At 27.2% G+C, this 19209-nt stretch overlaps 1 protein-coding gene across 2 annotated transcripts in view; it reads left to right on the top strand.

The window, feature by feature from the left end:
* The first annotated feature begins 285 nt into the window (after positions 1 to 285).
* Positions 286 to 19209, top strand: part of LOC136071876 (DENN domain-containing protein 10-like) — a 36645-nt gene continuing 17721 nt past the window's right edge. For both annotated transcript variants that reach the window (XM_065797435.1, XM_065797436.1), the window contains exons 1-6: positions 286 to 443; positions 3425 to 3618; positions 11952 to 11984; positions 13811 to 14000; positions 18809 to 18920; positions 19000 to 19172. In XM_065797435.1, the coding sequence (XP_065653507.1) occupies positions 308 to 443; positions 3425 to 3618; positions 11952 to 11984; positions 13811 to 14000; positions 18809 to 18920; positions 19000 to 19172 (838 nt within the window). In that variant the 5' untranslated portion in view covers positions 286 to 307. The remainder of the gene's footprint in view (positions 444 to 3424; positions 3619 to 11951; positions 11985 to 13810; positions 14001 to 18808; positions 18921 to 18999; positions 19173 to 19209) is intronic.

Genomic DNA, 19209 nt, shown 5'->3' on the forward strand with positions numbered 1-19209 from the left:
TTAGAAATGTCTATTTTTTTTTTACCTTGCTGTAAGAGTTATAGTTATATGTAAAAAACATAGATCTGCTTATTCTTTGGATTACCTTATTATAATAACCACATTTACTTGTTGGTTTTTGATCTTATGCAATAGTATCTATTATGTAAACTTTATTTTAAAAAAAATACGTATTTAAGTACGGATTTTTTTGTGTGAGTGGGAGAGAAGGAGGGAAGGAAATGAAAAAATGACCTTGAGGTGGGCCTGACCCTTAGAATTTTCGAAAATATTTTATTTTGGTTTAAACTTATTTTTATTGAAACGAATGCGAATTGCAAATTTGTTCCGTAAAAAGTACACAACAATTGGTCTTAACAAATTTATCGACGACCAATCAATTTTTATGTTTATATCTTTAAGTGATATGGCTGCAGTCGATTTAGTTGGTATCACGATTTTTGGTGAGTATGAGATTTAGCTTTAGCTAGTAAAATCTCATAAAAGTTATGTAGAATATTACACTTATATTGTACTTCAGAATATTTGGCGTAAAAATGAAAATATTTATAGTGATTATCACCAGAAAATCAAGTGACATCATACTATGATGTCTATACTAAAATTAGATATTTGACTATGATTCATGGTCTAATATCTATATTTTAGTATATATATTGTTTCCATGTGAGGTCAGTAGTAAATGATATTTCAAGAAATCGTAAAATAAGGACTCAATAAAATAAAGCAACTTTAGAGGCTAGCACAATGTGTGTGTGTAAATATTATGAATATAGGTAAGAAATAATATGGGTAATGATCGTAAAACTTATGGAGAAGACTAACAGTATAAACTTTATTGAAAGCATTTGATATGTTAGAAGAAAAAGTCCTTGTAACTAATGGAAAGAACCATTTAGTTACTATGGTAAATAAATTGAAAAGATTGAAATCTGTATCAACTGTTAATACAGATTTTTAGACTAAAAATAATATGTATAGAAGTTTTTTTATTAAATACTCAAAGGCTGATTGGGTGATAAGTAAGAAAATTACAAATGCTCTACAGTGTTTGTTTTCTTTCGGTCTGTTTTTCAGCAGGCAGGAAAGCAAGATTTGGTTAAACACTTGCTATATAGATTAGAGAGTATTGAAAAATGCTTTGGAGAACTATTGTAAGACTGTGATATGAATTTTTTTTTATGGATACAAGTTATATAAGTATGAAATAACTTTAGCAACAGAATGTAGAATGATTTGGATTTTTAACAGACATTTTTTGAAAATGTTAACTAGTATACTGTATTGGTATCATCAAACTTCTACCTTAATGTTTGTTTATTTTTTTAAATTTTTTTTTTGTCTAATAATTATTTTAGCAAAATAATTATTAAATGTAATTCCATTATTGTGCAAATATCAGTAACTTATCCTCATCATAGTCTAACATATTGTTATTCAAAAAGTTTATATCAGTAAATAGATTTACTCATCTAAAATTTCCCTAGAATAAAAACTGAAACATTTTACATAAATAATTATTTTAGCAAAATAATCATTAAGTGTAATTCCATTATTGTGCAAATATCAATAACCTATTGTCATCATAGTCTAACATAATGTTATTCAAAAAGTTTATATCAGTAAATAGACTCATCCAAAATTTCCCTAGAATGAAAACTAAATTTTTTTTATATAAATAGATGCAGCACTTTGACTTTATTTAGAGTATTATGAATTGCACAATGGTTCTTTGTAGAGTCCCAAACACACTTTTCAAAATAATATCCTATTTAAATATTTTTTCACCTTTTGGATTAGCATCATTTTGAATAAGTTACTACTTTTTTTTATATGTTTGTAAATGGATTATTAATATCTTTTTATTGGCTCTGGTCAATCTTGCATCTCTTAAGTATTTCACAGATCTTGCATCTGTAGAATCAACTCATTCTTAATACTTTAAATAACAAACTTGCAAACATTATTTCACTATTATGCTGGGATTAGAAGTTTAATTTGAAGCCAGCTGATCTTGAATATGAGCTGAATTGTCAAAAAGTAATCTCTTCTTAGAATATTAGCTTATATAAAACTCAGTTGTTTTTCATTACAATAGTTTTGATATTCCTATATCTATGACATGCAGCACAATATGTGTGTGTATATATATATATATATCTATATATATATATATATATATATATATATATATATATATATATATATATATATATATATATATATATATAGTATATATATATATATATATATATATATATATATATATATATATATATATATATATATATATATATATATATATATATATATATATATATATATATATATATATATATATATATATATATATATATATCTGTGTGTGTGTGTAAAAATGACATCTACTAAGTTGACTCTTTGTCATGAATTTTTAATTTCCTGCTCATTATTTTATCCTCTAGCTCTATGAAACTTTTTCTTGTATGAAATACTGCTGACAGTTTTTTTTAATATCCTTTTTTTTTTAAACAAGGTATAAAAATAAGTATCACAGCAATTCATATTTACTGCTGCCAAACCTTTGCTCCAGCTGCTAAACTTTCACCTCTGTCTCATCTCTGCAATGTTATATTTTTTCAAATACTAGCATAGTAGTTGCATATGTGAATGTCATCTTAATTTTTTTTTTTTGTTATTCACCTCCTCAAGGCCAAGATAGCCACTACAGATGAGCTACTTAATAGTGGTTATAACCCTCTCTCAACTCTATAACTCCGAAACACGAACCTCGACGAACAAGGCCGCTGCGCGGAGAAACAAGTTGAGGGTGGTACTACCAAGGACGTGGTGGGGATCTCACTTTCCAGCTTGCAAAATTTATCCTCATGTGACTCTACATTTTGTTAAGTGTTCTATTATGTTGTGCTAGCTTGAAAATTAATTTTAAATAGACACAAATAATGATTTTAAAGTAAATAAGACATTGGTTAATTTAGGATTTTATTGAATTATGAAATTGTACATAAAATAAGGAATAAAAAAGTTAACGCACCAGCTTTTCACATTTTAATTTTTTTTTTTTTTTAAAAAGATAACCTTATTCTCCTTAAAATAACATTATTTTTGTAAATTTTAATACTTTTTTCTTGACCATTTTCTTGGCTATTTTTTATATTTATATTATTGTTAAAAGTAAAACAGTAAATTTTATAAAAATCAGTTTTAATAAAAAAGAATATCAGTACTAGAAATCAAAAAAATATTGATTTCTAGAACTCAATTCTGAATTCAAGAAATCTGGCTTGATTTTGCTAAAATCAAAAACTGTCAAATCAATAAACTCTGGTCAATAGTTACAACATATATACCAAACACGACTTTTGAAATCTAGTATGATATTTTTAATCTATTTTTTATTTTATATTTAACTGTTTTGATTTAGAGAAAGACTTAGATGGAGAAATTATTTGTTCATGGATTTATCCTAGTGTTAGTGCTGAGTTAAAAAGGTACTTTATTGGAAAATGTAACTTTGTACTTTCTGAACATGATCAGATAACTTTTTATTATGGACACATCCAGACATTTTGGTACTATGTTAGTGTTTCTAAAGAAGATAGTATTACTAAAAAAAAGGTTAGTTGTTATATATATATATATATATATATATATATATATATATATATTTGTGTGTGTATTATATGTATATTATATATAGTTAACTATAGTTCTTATGCAATTAAATCTAAAATAATAATTTTAATATGAACTGATTTTTTTTTTGGAATTTTTATATAATTTTGCTTCATTAAGACATACCTTTAAAAAACTTTTTTTTTCAAAATATTAGGGACCCTTTAAAAAGTAAAATTAATTGATCTGTCATTAAAAACATTGTTTAAGCTAGCAATTTTGAACTAATTTTCCTGGCAACAAACCACATTAAATCAAAAGGTAGTCCATATAAAATTGCAATATATATATGTATATATATATATATATACAACCCTCAGAATTAGGAAAATTGAGGTCGGCAATGATTTGCCAACCTCAATCTTTTAGAGGTCGACATCAAGTCGGCAAAAATTATTTGATACAAAGGTCTAACCATAAAACATTGAAATGAGGTCGGCAATTTTTTGCCGACCTCAAACACTTAGGTTAGGTTAGATATATATATATACATATATCTAACAAGCAGTTAGGTTAGATATTTATATATATATATATATCTATATATATATCTATATATATATATATATATATATATATATATATATATATATATATATATATATATATATATATATATATATATATATAAATACGAACACTTCAAACCTAAGGACGTAATTTCCTAATATCATTTTTGCACTATTATTCTAAAAACATACTCTTTAATTTTTCTGAAAAAGTAAAAAAAAATTTATATATGAATCATGTATATTAAATATGATTCGTAGAAGTATAATATTTTACTTAAAGTACTCACAAGCAATTTATTTTATTAAAAATATCTATATGAAATTAACAAATTCGAAACCTCTGTGCGTGACTTCCGTGCGTGATCATTCATGAACTGCATTTAAATGATTGCTGTGACTCTATGATACATAGTGCAATCCTGTAACATTCTGGAAAGCTTTACTAACGTTTAAAACATTATTTAAAAAAGTAAATATAACACTGAAACTTATATTTTCTATGGATATTAGTAGTCTAAAAAAAAGCAACTTGTATTTTCTAAGGATATTAGTAGTCTAAAAAAAAGCAAACTATTTGATGTCAATAATAAATATAATGCTGAAAGTTATATTTTCTGAGGAATTAAAGTTTATTTAAAAAAAAGCAAACTACCTGATGTCAAAAATAAATATAACGCTGAAACTTATAGTTTCTGAGGATATTAGTAGTCTAAAAAAAAGCAACTTATATTTTCTGAGGATATTAGTAGTCTAAAAAAAAGCAAACTACCTGATGTCAATAATATATATAACGCTGAAACTTATATTTTCTGAGGAATTAAAGTTTATTTATTTAGTAACTAAAATTTGAGTTATTCTGTTCTGTGCGTGATTCCACAAGTTATTTCTCAAAATTTTCAGTGAACAATGGCAAAAGGAAGAATTAAATCCTCATATTGATATAGGAACATGTGGTCTTCACAATTGAAATTTCAGCAAAATTGAAATTCTTTGAAATGGTATCTGAGAAATTAAATGCCTTTCTAAAAGGTTTTCAGACAGATAAACCCGTGGTACCATTTATGAGTACTATTCTTGGTGATATTATCGAAGACTTATGAGCCGATTTATTCTCAAAGATGTCTCAAAGAAATTTGATGCGCTTTATCAGCTGCTTCAACTTGATATAAACTATAGGAATATTTGAAAACCTCCAGCAGACATTGATATTGGATTTGCTTCTCGTTTAAAACTTGACCAAGCCAATCTAACTTGTACCGATTACAGAGTAGTTGCATTTAAAAGTGAAGCTTGGGAGTTTTTAACAGTTTTGTTGGCACATCTTTTTGACAAGTCCCCATTAAAGCTTTCCATTGTGCGCTCTGTTATATCTGTAAATTCGATTCAAATGGTCAGTAATAGCAAATGAAGTAAGTTTGTCAAAAGTTTTTCTGTTCTTTTACAAAAATTAGTAAATTGCAATCGTCTGTCAACAAAGTCTGCAGAGCTTGTGAAAGAACAATACAAAAAACTATTTGAAATTGTTGACATCAACAAAAGTGCATTTCAAAATTTTGGCGTTAAAAATGATTGACTTGACCAATTTTATTCTGACTTCATTGGGAAAAATACAGCTTATGAAGAAGTTTGGAAGGCTTTTAAATTAGTCTTAGTGCTCTTGCATGGTCAGTCATCAATAGAACATGGTTTTAGTATAAGTAAGCAACTTTTGGTTCAAAACTTGAAGGAGAAATCACTTATTGCTTTACGTATCATTGAAGACCACCTTTCATCTTCAGGAGAAACTCCTGAAAGCATCAAAATTACCAAAGAAATGCAGCAACATGCTAGAAAGCAAGCAGTTCATACCACAAAGACTTGAGAAAAAATTAAAAAAAGAAAGTAACAATGTGGCGTTAAAGCAAAAGATTGTTGATCATGAGTTAAAAGCTGTTCGGGCAAAACGGCGACTTCTTCAAAGTCAAATTGAGTTATTATCTAACAAGTTAAACAAACTTGCCACTGACGCAGAAAAGGAAAGTGATTTTACACTTTCAAAAGAGTCAAATAAACAAAAAAAGTTATGTAAAGCAAAGCAGAAGGCAATTGATGAGTTAGATTTGATTTAAAAAAAGCTGAATAATAACTAGACATTATTTTCCATCTGGCATTATTCTTTGATGATATTTTATTATTGTTATATTAAAAATACCATTAACTAAATGTTTCATTTTTAGAATTTGAAAAAAGTCTTAAGTTTATTTTCAACCTATATATATATATATATATATATATATATATATATATATATATATATATATATATATATATATATATATATATATATATATATATATATATCAGGCCTTCCCAGGAGAGGCGTGCGGTCGGTCGCTTTGAGTGACCACGCATATATATATATATTTTTTGAGAGTTTGGCCACGGTTTTTTAGCATATATTAATGACGCATTTTTAAAAAGGCGCTGAAAAAACCTAACTAAATTGTCGTATTATTTTATTATTTTTATTCATAATTTATTCCTATTATTAATATAAATATATGAACATAAAAATGAAATATATATATTTATACTTATTTATAAAAATTTTTTTTTTCTTATTACAATTTTTTTTTTTATGTCTAGTAAACATTAAAAAAAAAATTTATTTATGTTTATTTATATTATAATTATTTATAATATATTTTTAGGTGTTGATTTTTTCAGCAACGATATTTGAGACAAGTCGAAAAAATAAACAGAAAATGTGACCGAAAACTTTTTTAATCAATTTTGAAAAATATGCTCTGCCGACGCGGGATGCGAACCCGGGTCTCCGCGGCGCTTTGTAATGTCTTAACCGAATGAGCTAAACATTCATATACTTATCAAGAACCTTGTAGATAATAATTCTTCTAGAACTTAGAAGTTATTTTTTGTAAAAAGACATACTTATGCGAAAAAATTTAAAATTAAAAAAAAAAAAATGTAAAAAAATAAAATAAAAATTTGTTATAAGAAAAAAAAATTCAAAAAAAATATATATATATATTATTTTTATGTTATTATTTCCTTATTAATTGAAAAGAATAAATTATTAAAAAAATTACAAAATAATACAACGAATTTAATTTGATTTTTTCAGCGTCTTTTTAAAAATGCGTTATTTTTAATATATGCTAAAAAAGCGTGGCCGAGTTATCCAAAAAAAAAAAATATATCCGTGTTCACTCAAGGCGTGTGACCGCACGCTTCTCCTGGGAAGGCCTATATATATATATATATATATATATATATATATATATATATATATATATATATATATATATATATATATATATATATATATATATATATATATATATATATATATACTATAGCATATTTATGTCAGCACTTGCTCACTTTTTTTGCTTATCTAAATCGATACGGCTTTTTTAGAAAAAGAAGAGGAAAATGAAGAATAATGAATGAAAAGGTTGCTGCCCTATCCCAAACCCTCAGTTGATATAGCGGCACTCCACTGCAAGTCAGGCTATTTGTCAGTCGATGTATGTACTGAAGCCCCCGGCAGCAGGCTATTTCAGTATGATGTCACACTGCTCACCTAAATCAGCAATATAAGATATATATATATATATATATATATATATATATATATATATATATATATATGTTTTTATTTTAGGTGCCCTAAGAAATCATTATGGTCTTATAATAGAGAACCGCGGAAAAGTATTTAATAAGAAGTTCACACCTTCTTCCTAACAGATGTTGCAAAATATGCCCAGGGTGGGTTTAAACCAGGGATACCTAGTTTCTGAGGCAAGCGCGCTACCACTGGGCTGCACTATATTATGCTTTTGGTTTTGTGTTTTATTAGAAAGATAGATTCATTTATTATTTATTTTAGTATGAAGTTTCAAGTGGTAATAAAGTTTTTATTCTATATCTTTTTAAATTTCAAAGGAAAACATTGACTTTGAAAGGAATTATTTTTCCAAATTTTTTAATGCTAAAATCCTGGAAAGTCCTGGCATTTTTTATTTTTTTCCTGTGGGAACCCTGTATATGTATATATATTTATATTTAATAGGTACATTAAGATTTTGTTGCTTAAAGCTTCTTTAAATTAAAAAGTTTAAATAGAAACTCTAGAATATCTAATAAATTTTTTAGTTATTTTCAAGAAAAATATTTGTTAAACAACAAATTTTAGATCTGTTAAACAAGTCTTTGATGACATACTAAAGCATGTTATTGTATATAAACTAGTATTTAAAACTACACCCCATTCCTTCCTTTTCTTTACTCAGCCTTGAAAAATTTTCTTTAGGGTTCTTAAAAGCCTAACCATCTTGATTCATTGTCTTGAAAAAAATTTTTATGAGTTTTTTTAGTGGTAGACTGCTCTACTATCCCACTCACAGAAAAAATGCGGCTAAAATTATATAATCTAAAAAGTTGCTGCATTAAATAATTTTTTCTTTTTTGTCTTTTGTCAGAACTATTGTTGAAAATATAAAGAGTTTGTGTAAGCTGATACTTTTACACAGCTATAGAATTCCTTTGTGTGTTTTTGTTAATATTCATTTATACCTAGATGTTGTATTTACTTAAAAAAGAAATAATAATGCCATAAAAATAAACTAAGTTCTTGTGACAGTAACAGTATGTTAAAATGTTTACATTCCTGCAGCAGATTTTGCCGCTGTAGGCAAGAATTTCTGCTTTGTTTTTTGTTAAATCCAAGTCTCTAATCAGGTCACTTAATTCATTCAGTGTATTCTTGTGTTGTTCTACTAAGGGTATTTCAAGATCTTATAATGTCAAGGGTCCAGGTTATTTAGCTCTAGTATGTTCTGATTCTTCATCATAGCAATTTGTGACATAACTGGTTGGCCATGGAACAACACTTTTGATTGATCCACTTCCGGAGGTACAAGTATTGCCATATATATTGCCCAGTTTTTATTTGGGTTTCTAATCTTACACCCAAAATAGCAGTGATAAGCCTCCCTAATCACTAGTGACAACATTTCTGCTTGAAAAATGTTACTTTACCATACACATAATTGTTGTAAATGTGATGACTCAATAAGACTGAAATGAAGATATATCCAGTATTTAATAAATATACCCTCATAAATAAATGTTTAATAAAATTTATTTAAAAGTAGAAGTGAAAAAATTCATTTTGGGCAAGTTGGGTTAAAAATTCAAATGTTTTGAATTTACTAACAAAAAACTATTAAGTTGAAAGGAAAACTCTCTATTTATTTTCGTTTATTATCGTTATTAGTCATATTATCAAATTGCGTAGTGGAGATTGTAGTTTAAAAGAAAGTTGAGAAACCAAAAAAGAGATCAAATTTAAACTTGATCAAAATGTAATTAGGCGGATTGATGCAAATCTAGGTTACTCTGTTTGGAGTATTAAAAATAACCTGGTCTTTCTAAGTTGACAATCCAAGAAGTAAAAAATAGATATGGCTACAATATTTTACAAATATATGTTTTACAATATTTTATTGCAATATTTATTGCAATATATTATATATATAAAAATAACAATATTCCAAACAGCAATTTAACGAAGGCCAAAAGTGCGGTCGAAAACTGCTACAAGAAAAGCTTCAATAAAATCAAAAGTACATTATAATGGATGGTGAAACCTGATGCAAACTTAACTGTTCGACACTCCCAGGTCAACAATTTTATACAATTATTAAAGAAACCTGGCTTTTTTAAGGCCTTAAAAGCTTTTCATCGCATCCTATCATTTTATAGGTCAAGAACCACTGGTAATCTCAGTCCTGGAGAGACGCAAAAAAAAATTTTAAACAATTTAAAAGTCTTAAATTGTGCAAGTTTAAATCTTTGGTGCTAGCGTTTTTTCTGTTAGGTTTTTCCATTAAATTTGACATTAGCACAAGTCGTAGGTTCATTTCAATCATGGGTAGATGTTGTATCATGGGTAGATGAGTAGAGTTTTAGCACAGCAATGTTAGAAAAAGGACCTAACTTGTAGTTGAATAGCTTTGCTGTTAAACAATAGTTTTGTAACATAAATAACTAGGAAGTAAGTATTTTGTAATGTAACACACTATTTGATATTATACTGTTCCGATTTTGAGGGCGTAGCAGTCAGACCAAGTAACTAAGTTGCTCATGTCACTTTTCCTCTGCCATAACATCCAATATTTCGCAAAAGGCACCAGAAAAATGCTTTCCAGTATTGTCAACCATTGATTCGTTCCATAATGTTCAGTATTGTTGTATAATACGCTGCGAAGTTAATCACACTTTGTTTTCTCTAAAAAATAAAAAATAGTTTTATTTCCAACATTACTATCTTAATTTACAGTACTTTTAAAAGTCTTTTTAAATCATTTTAAAATCTTATTTATTTATAACACATCCTGCTTTTTAACATTGCTAATAAACGTTTTATTACTAATTGTTCAATTTTTTTAATATTACTAATGTACATGATGTAGTTAATTAAAATTATATTATTTTGTTCATCAACTATATTAAACTGTTAAAGTTATAGGGGATGGGCAATAAATATGCATGACTGAGTACTGGGGGCTAGACACAGTTAAATGTCCTTACATTGACTGACAGTTAAGGATATGCGCTGCAAAATGTATTTACATCAATGGTAAGTTTGTGAGAAGATTGAATTTTCATTATTAAATTTTAAAAAAGAGTTTTACTTTATAAAAGTCATTTATTTTTGTTTTTAACAGTTATTTCAACGCTATACACCAGTACATTTTGTTGTGCAATGTAATGTTGTAAAAAAGATTTATAAAAGTAGCAAATATTAGCATTTTTAGGTATTTTTACATCAACTTCAAACAAGAGCACTATACGCTGATTTTGATATGCTCAAAAATCATATAAACACATTGAGACCAATGTGTTTATATGATTTTTGAAATTGCATGATTTTTGATTGCATGAAATTCTCTATCATAATATATTTAACTGAAAAAAATTTAGAATAGTCTGCAGTTTTACCCTAACCTGTTAGTTGGAACCTTGTCAAACTAAATATTAGTTAACTAAATCTGCAGATAGAACTATGGCACATTGATAGTTTGCTTATTTTACACTAGATCCCAATAAGTTTTAGTTTAATTTGTTTGTCATGATACAAATAGTCCTATAAAGTCATAATCTCAATTTCAGAAAAAATGTCAGTTAGAGCCTGGTCAAACCATCGCAACAGTATGTGTGTGTGAGGTTTGAAAACTCAGCCATTTTTTACAAACAGAAACTCTGAAATAACTCTGAAGTTAAAGTGTTTAAAAAGCAACCTATGCAAACATGAATTGTGAGTTGTGCAAGAAAAAAAAAAATTACAGCAGACATCAATCAATTTCACCAAATTTGGAGTGTGGTGTCACAAACTGCTGTCCGAAAGCTCATGTGAGATGTTAGCACTAAATTAAGAAAGTATTGTGATTAGCTTGATAAGGATGTTTAGCATTATCAAGCTGGTTACAAAAAAAAAGAAAAAATCAATTGAGTGACTTTCCAATTATTTTAAAAGTTTCATGGGTCATTATCATTCCAGACAATCTTGAATACTGTAGAATTTTTTAATTCACTATTAAAAAAAAAATTAAAAATCATGATTATTTTTTTTTTTTGTTCTTTTGTGGTTTAAATTTAAAAGAAAGTTAATATAATTTATTATTTTTCATTTATTAAAACTATTTTTAAAAGTATTCTGTGCTATTGATTTGTTAAAGAATTCTATTTAATTTTTAGATCAAAGATGTCTACATTTTTACCATTAGTAATGTAAGAGTTGAAATATGTGTTATACTTTATTTACTTTTGTAGAATTTTATTTACTTGTATATGTTTATTAATAGTTATTATTTTTCTTTGATTTATGGTTCATTCAACATTTTTAAATTTGCTTTACTTGGTTTTTTATTAAACATTCTCCTTCCTAAGGCTTCAAAAAGGTCCACTACAACCAAAGTGGTACACTACAGTCGCTGCTACAGTCAAGGAGGCTTTTTATTTATTTATTTTATTTGTAACTCTTCCAACCTTAAACTTTTAAAATTGCTAAACTTTGTTGCGCTCAAAAACATGTTGAGCATGGTACTTCCAGAGATGTGAGTATTTGTTCTGTTCATGCTTATTAAACTAAAAAAATTTTAAATTGTTAAACTAAATAAAGCAACAGCAAAAAAAAAAGGAAAACATGATACAACACGTAAGAATGCTCTTTTTTAATTTGTTTTAACAAAAATTAAAAAAAGTTGCCTCCTTGACTGTAGTGACCCTCTCGGCTATAGAAAGGGGATTAGTAAAAAAAAAAAAAAATTTAAATGTCTTATAATCGATTTTTCTTTAACATAGAGTCCATATGTAAAATGAAAGCCAAGTCCTCCTGGTTCAAAAATAATAGATTTCAGAACTCTTAAATTCCTGTATTTATCTCTAAGAGTCCTGAAATATATTATTTTTCAAACAGGTGGACTTGGTTTACATATGGACTCTATGTTAAAAAAGAATCAATTGTAAAACACTTAAATGCTTTATTTCTATGTTAAAAATGTTTTTAACACAGAAAGGATTTTATGTTAAAAAAAAGAGATAGATATTTATAAGTTTTTTTTAAACATTTTTTCAAGCTGGTAACAAAGCCTAACAAAAACATATTGGTAACAGGTAACAAAACAACCATTGTGTCTTTTTCGGAATCTTATGTCTCATTGTTATTACTAATCATATGACTAATAAATTTGAATTAACAATATAAATAGTTGATGAACATAATAAATTTATGATAATCAATTGTTTATATTGTCTAGTATTGTTATTAGCAACTTATAGTATGGTGCATTTTAAATTGCATAATACAATTAATAAAAGTTTTCAAATGAAATAATTATTCAGTAATGCTAACTTTTATGACTTTGAAACAAAAGTTTTAAAAATAAGTTTTTGTAAAAAGTTTTTTTTTGCGCCTAAAATTGCAGCAGATAAGTTTAAAAAAATTTACAAAAAGGTTTTTTAAATCTTTAATTTTAAAGTTTTGATATTTCATTTATTTTATTTTTTTCTTCTTTTTCTTAAACAAACTGTTATGAAATTAAAGCATTGGGCTTTTATGAAATTGTAACATCAAGCTATAGATAGTTTTCATTAAATTTATTGTGAAAGTATTTAAACTTGAAGATTTAATCTAAAATATATAAAATACTATTTACTTTAGTGAGTTTTTAATGAACTTTAGACTAAATGTGTAAGTTCTAGTTAAACTAAACACGTAAGTTCCAGACTAGCTGCACTAAGTTTTTAAATACAAGTTGGTATATAAACCTTTGGTTATACTTTCATTAGAATAACATTATATTTACCTTTTCTTTTAAATAAATTAAAAAAAAAATTATGCTTTAAAGTCCATTTAATAACAATAAGTTGCGCAAATCAAATTAATTTCTAGATAAAGAGAAATCAATAAATTGAAATTTATAAAAATAAATTTTCTCTACTTGTTTATAATTCTATTATTTTAAGTTATTTAAATTATTTTATTTAGTTAATATTTAAAAGTTAATATAACAATTTATAAATTAGACAATATGTAATTACATAACATGTTTCAGAGTTTTAATCCTGAATTTCATGAAGTACTTGGAAAAGAGTTCCTAAAAAGTTATACATTTGGCATGTCTTCAATACTTAATCAATATTTATCAATTTATACTAAAGGTTTTTGTACACGCTGTGATTCATCTATGTTAACAGCAGAAAAGTTTGATCAGTTTAAAGCATATTCACAAACGTGTATAAAAGGTTAACGTTTTTTTTATTTTTGCATTAACTTTTGAAAATGATTTATTGTAATTAAGAATTCTAGGGTTAAAAAATGTAAATATAAATGATTTTACATAAAAGCACGGGGGTAGGGGTGGGGGACAGGAATGAGATAACATTTTAAAAAGGATTGCATGAGCAGAATAGCAAGAATAATGTGACAGTTAATTTAACACACAAAAAATAAACAATATTTTCACTAAAACTGTTTCTTCTGTATTTTGATTGTTACATAATGATCCACTAGTTTCTCCAAATCTATTTCACAGGCTGCTTAATTTCCAATGCTGATTAATGCCAGTATAAACACCAAAGACAAAATTGTGTGTTTGCATATCAGATGGATACATTCCCCGATTAACTTGTGGTTGTTGCAATCTGAACAAAAAATGTGATAGTAGAATCAGAAGTAATAATCAGTTGTTAATGGATACATATTTAAAGTGTAATGTAAAGTTTGGACATTTTTTAATCAACATAGGTGATATCCGCTAATCTAATACCAAAAATTGACAGTTCCTTTCATTTATTCATAACAATGTCTCTGTGAAAAATACTACTACTACTGAAAAACTACTACTTTAAATTGTAATCAAATGAAAAAAGTTTTTTAATTTTCAAACTAACTTTTTGTTACAGTTTTTAATATTATTAAACATTAAATTAAATGATACAGAAAATACTTAAAATTAAATTACTGATGAATTTCCTTATGAAATTGTTTTTACATTATGTAGGGGAAAACGGGGCAAATAGGGCAAGGTAGCTTTTCATATAACAACTCAAAAAAAAAAAAAAAAAGGGTGAAAGCGAAATATTATTTACACAATTTTATTCGCATAAGTTTACTTTTTACTTAAAAAAAAACAACCTCAGTTTTGGTTTATCATAATGGATGGTGTCTTTCAGGTGTAACTTTTTTAGGAATATTTTGCGATGTAAAATGTTTATTTTGTGTTACTTTAGTTAGAGTAGTTAGTAGTTTTTAAAATCTTATAAATTTATAAAAATAAAGAAGAAAAAATTGCACAATAAGTAATATAGCATTATTGCATAATAAGAGGCAATAATCACATTATAAATAGCAGAAACATTTTATAAATGGTAGAAATTGCTTAATAAATCATCTTGCCTTGGTCATGTTAGTAGATGACAAACTTATGAATTTTTAAATTTATTTTTCTTTAAAAAATTTTTACCTGCAAACTGAAAATTTATGCAGGCAATAAATCATTATGATAACATAAACACACTCATAAAGTATTATTGCTTCATGACTGATAGTTTTGCAAAAACTCAGGGCTTTTGAAATGTTTGTTATTTTGCCCCATCTTCTCTCAGTTGTTTTTAGATAATTTAATTTGCTGAAAAAAGACGATTATACTTTTTATTTGGTAAATATGTCTGCTTTATATAAAATCTTATCATTAGTTTGTTGTTTTTAAATATTTTATAAAAAATTTATTTGTAGGCATGACATAGCTGAGCTAGAATAACAAAGTGGAAGTGGTTGTTAAAATATATATAGCTTTTAACATTTATTTAATTTTTCATTTTTTAGTAAACTGTACAGACAGTAGATGTTAATAAAAGTTAGTTAGGGGTATGTTTTTTTTTCAGACTTTCTGTCTGATGCTTTGTAATTTAAAGTAACTAGGACCACTGGTTAGTTCACTTTGCTTTTAGGAGTTATGTAAATGAAACAGGCTTATAAGTGTTGAATGCATTATGTTATTTACTTTTCAGTATAATCAAAGATAATAATTTTGTATGGCTAAATGTATACTTAAAAATAATAACAAAAATTTTGATTTCTTAGAGCTAACCGTGACAAGATCTTGTCTTGTTCTCGTTTCTCGTGAGAAATGGGACTTCTCGTGAGAAACGAGAAATAGAAAATTCTCGCAAGAAGTAGAACGAGACTTAAATATTATATTATTTTCCAAATTAAAAATTATTATAATTTACAAAATGCTTAATAATTTGTTTTTTTAATTAAATAATATTTTGACTCCGTGATTTTAATAAATCTAAATAAAAATTTAATTTGTTTTTGACAAAAACAAATTAAATTTTTAATTAGATTTTTAATTAGATTTTTTAATAAGGTTTTTTTTAAAAATCTAATTAAAAAATTTTAATTAGATTTTAAATATTTTTAATTAGATTTTAAATACAAAAACTTTTTGTATAAAATGGTGCACTTTCGACTTAATTTCATTAGTTTACCAGTGGAATTCAACTTGACACATATTGTTCATATTAAAAAGAAATATTCTTGCCTCATTTCAACGATCAAAAATGTCACCAAGAAAAAACAAAATCTGGAGATATTTTCAAAAAAAAATGACGATGCTGAATGCAAGGCGTGCAAAAAGTCTTTGAAAACAAAAGATGGAAACACAAGCGGAATTCATTGTCACCTCTAGAAAAAAACACAGCCAAGATTACGTTGAGTATTCTGAAAAAACTGACGACTCTTTTCTTCCTCCTCCTAAGAAGAAACAACAAACCATGGTCAAAATGCTTGAAACAAAGTCCAAATATGACAAAGACAATTCTATTCAAAAACAGTTTGACTCTGCAATGCTGGATTACTTTTGCACTGATCTGGCATCCTTTTCAGCAGTCGAAGGAAGAGGTTTCAAGAAATTGTTTGACATTGCAAACCCTAAACTGAGCCTTCATCACAGAACAACATATTCAAGAAAGCTTTCAATTCGGTCAAGAGAAGTTCAAGCTGGATTGAAGAGCATAATATTGGAGATTACGCCAAATCTAAAAAGTGCTGCATTTACTTCTGACCTTTGGACTTCTAGAGCTCAGGACAGCTACATCTCTTGGACTTTTCATGCTATTGACGAAAATTGGAGACTACATCACTGGACACCCCATGTCCAACAGTTCCCAGGCAGACACACAGGTATCTTAATTGAAGGAAAGCTGGATTCTTTCTTAGAAGAACTAAATTTGCCTGCTGATTTGCCAATGTACTGCGTGAACGACCAGGCAAGAAATATGAAACTTGCAGTCAAATTGTCAAAGCGCCTTGACCAATACTTGTGCAACAATCATATTTTGCAATGTGCAGTTCGAGACTCATTTGGAATGACTGCTGGAATGAATGATGCGTTGCAAATATGCAAAGATTTGGCTTCTTTAACTCACCAGTTAACAGTTGCAGCTGAGTTGCTTGAATCAGAATCAGACGCTCAAGGAATCAATTTTAGACAGTTACGCCAATCTGTTGACACCAGATGGAATAGTGAACTGGATTGCATGGCTTCTGTCCTACATCTAAAGAGTGCAATTATCAGCTTATGTGCAAATGAAGATATTTTTTCTTCAAAGACCATCAGTGCATCACAGTGGAAATCAATCGAGGGAGCAGTAGAAATTTTGGCACCACTTAAAGAAGCTACAGAAACGTGGTCGGCTGAGTCTATTCCAACAATTAACATTGTCGTCGATTCTCTTTATTTAATCCATGACAAAATTGATCAATTTATTGAGACGGATGGAAAAAATGGCTACGGTGTCTTGTATGCAAAAAACTTGAAAAGCTGCATTGAGAAAAGATTTCCTCTTTGTCACACTGGAAACTTATTTAGTGCTGCAGCAAACTACTTAAATCCTGCTTTAAAGGGACTTCACTTGAAGCTCTTCAAAAAATTTTAAACAACAAAAGAATGGTTAGCCTCACAGGTTAAGGATAATGTTGAGTGCCAACCTGTTGCCAGAGTCCTTTCAGCAGATTTGTCCCCTAATTCAAAACTGAAGCGCAAGTTAAACGTCAGACTTGAAACACAAGAGCCAACACCTGAACTGAATCCTATTTTGAGCAAAATGTGCCAGTATGAATATCTCCCTGATGCCAAAAAAGACTTTCCGATTCTTGATTGGTGGAAATTGCATTCAAATACATTGCCAGAACTCTCTTCATTAGCTAGACAAAATTTAGCTATTCCAGCAAGTTCAACTAAATCAGAGAGAGTTTTTAGCTCAGGTGGAAATGTCGTCCGATCATCCAGACACAACTTACACCCACCCAGAAAAAGTAGAACAAATCATCTTAATCAGAGAAAACATTGTCTTGTTGGAAAAGTTTGGCAAAAAAATTCTGAATTAATATTTGAAAAAGTTGTTTACATTTGACAAATGTCATTAGTGTCTATTTGTCAAAACCATGTTTACATTTTTTTTTTTTACTTGGATTTTAATAAATTTGTTTTCAAAAATTGTTAAATTTCTCATCTCGTCTTGTTCTCGGTCTCACGAGAAGTACTAACTTTTCGTCTCGGTCTCGTCTCAGTTTGAAAAAACCTAGTCTCGCTCATGGTTACTTAGAGCATTAAAATTATAACATTTAAATTATAAGGGCTAGAATTCTTAGCAAACTTTATAGTATTACTACATTTGTTACAACTATTTACTGGAATCATAGAGTGCTTTGCATTTTTTTTAAATGATTTTTTTAAATCAGTTAAACTTGAGTTAAAAGACCATTGAAATTTTTATATTCACTACATTAAAATTGTTGAAAATCTTCCTACATTACAGTTGTTGAAAATCTTCCTACATTACAATTGTTGAATATTTTTTTCATTCTGTGTGAATTATAGTTGAAATTTTTGATGATAATAATTTTACATTTAATTGTTTGTAAAATACAAAAAGTCTAAATAAATGTTTTACATATTTGATATAAATATATTACATATTTAATATAAATATATTACATAATAATATCCTACTAGTAGTACATCATTAATTTCTGTTACCTTTAGAGTTGATCACTTTATTTGGTATGGAAATAGTATTATTGTACATTAGTATGCTTCTCAAAAAACGCATAGTTATATATGCACCAAAACTTCAGATGCTTTTAGATATTTGCAGGTATGTTTTTTTTAATAGATCTGATATTAATCAAATATTTGAAATCAATTTTAAAGAAATTATGTTGTTTTTAAAAAAGATCTATGCCAGCCTTGACTTATCATCGACTTAACTGGAATATAGTTTATCCTCATATGAGTTTGAATGACACAAATGATATAAACACTCTGAAAAAGCAGCGTACATATGTCGCAGGTTTCACTGAAGCTGGTCTTGAAAATAGAAATGATCTTTATGATTTATTCATTAACGGTAATTTTTTGTTTTTAGTTTCGTTTCTCATAAAAAT

This window comes from Hydra vulgaris, chromosome 05, assembly GCF_038396675.1.
Source record: "Hydra vulgaris chromosome 05, alternate assembly HydraT2T_AEP".
NCBI classification, from domain to species: Eukaryota; Metazoa; Cnidaria; class Hydrozoa; order Anthoathecata; family Hydridae; genus Hydra; species Hydra vulgaris.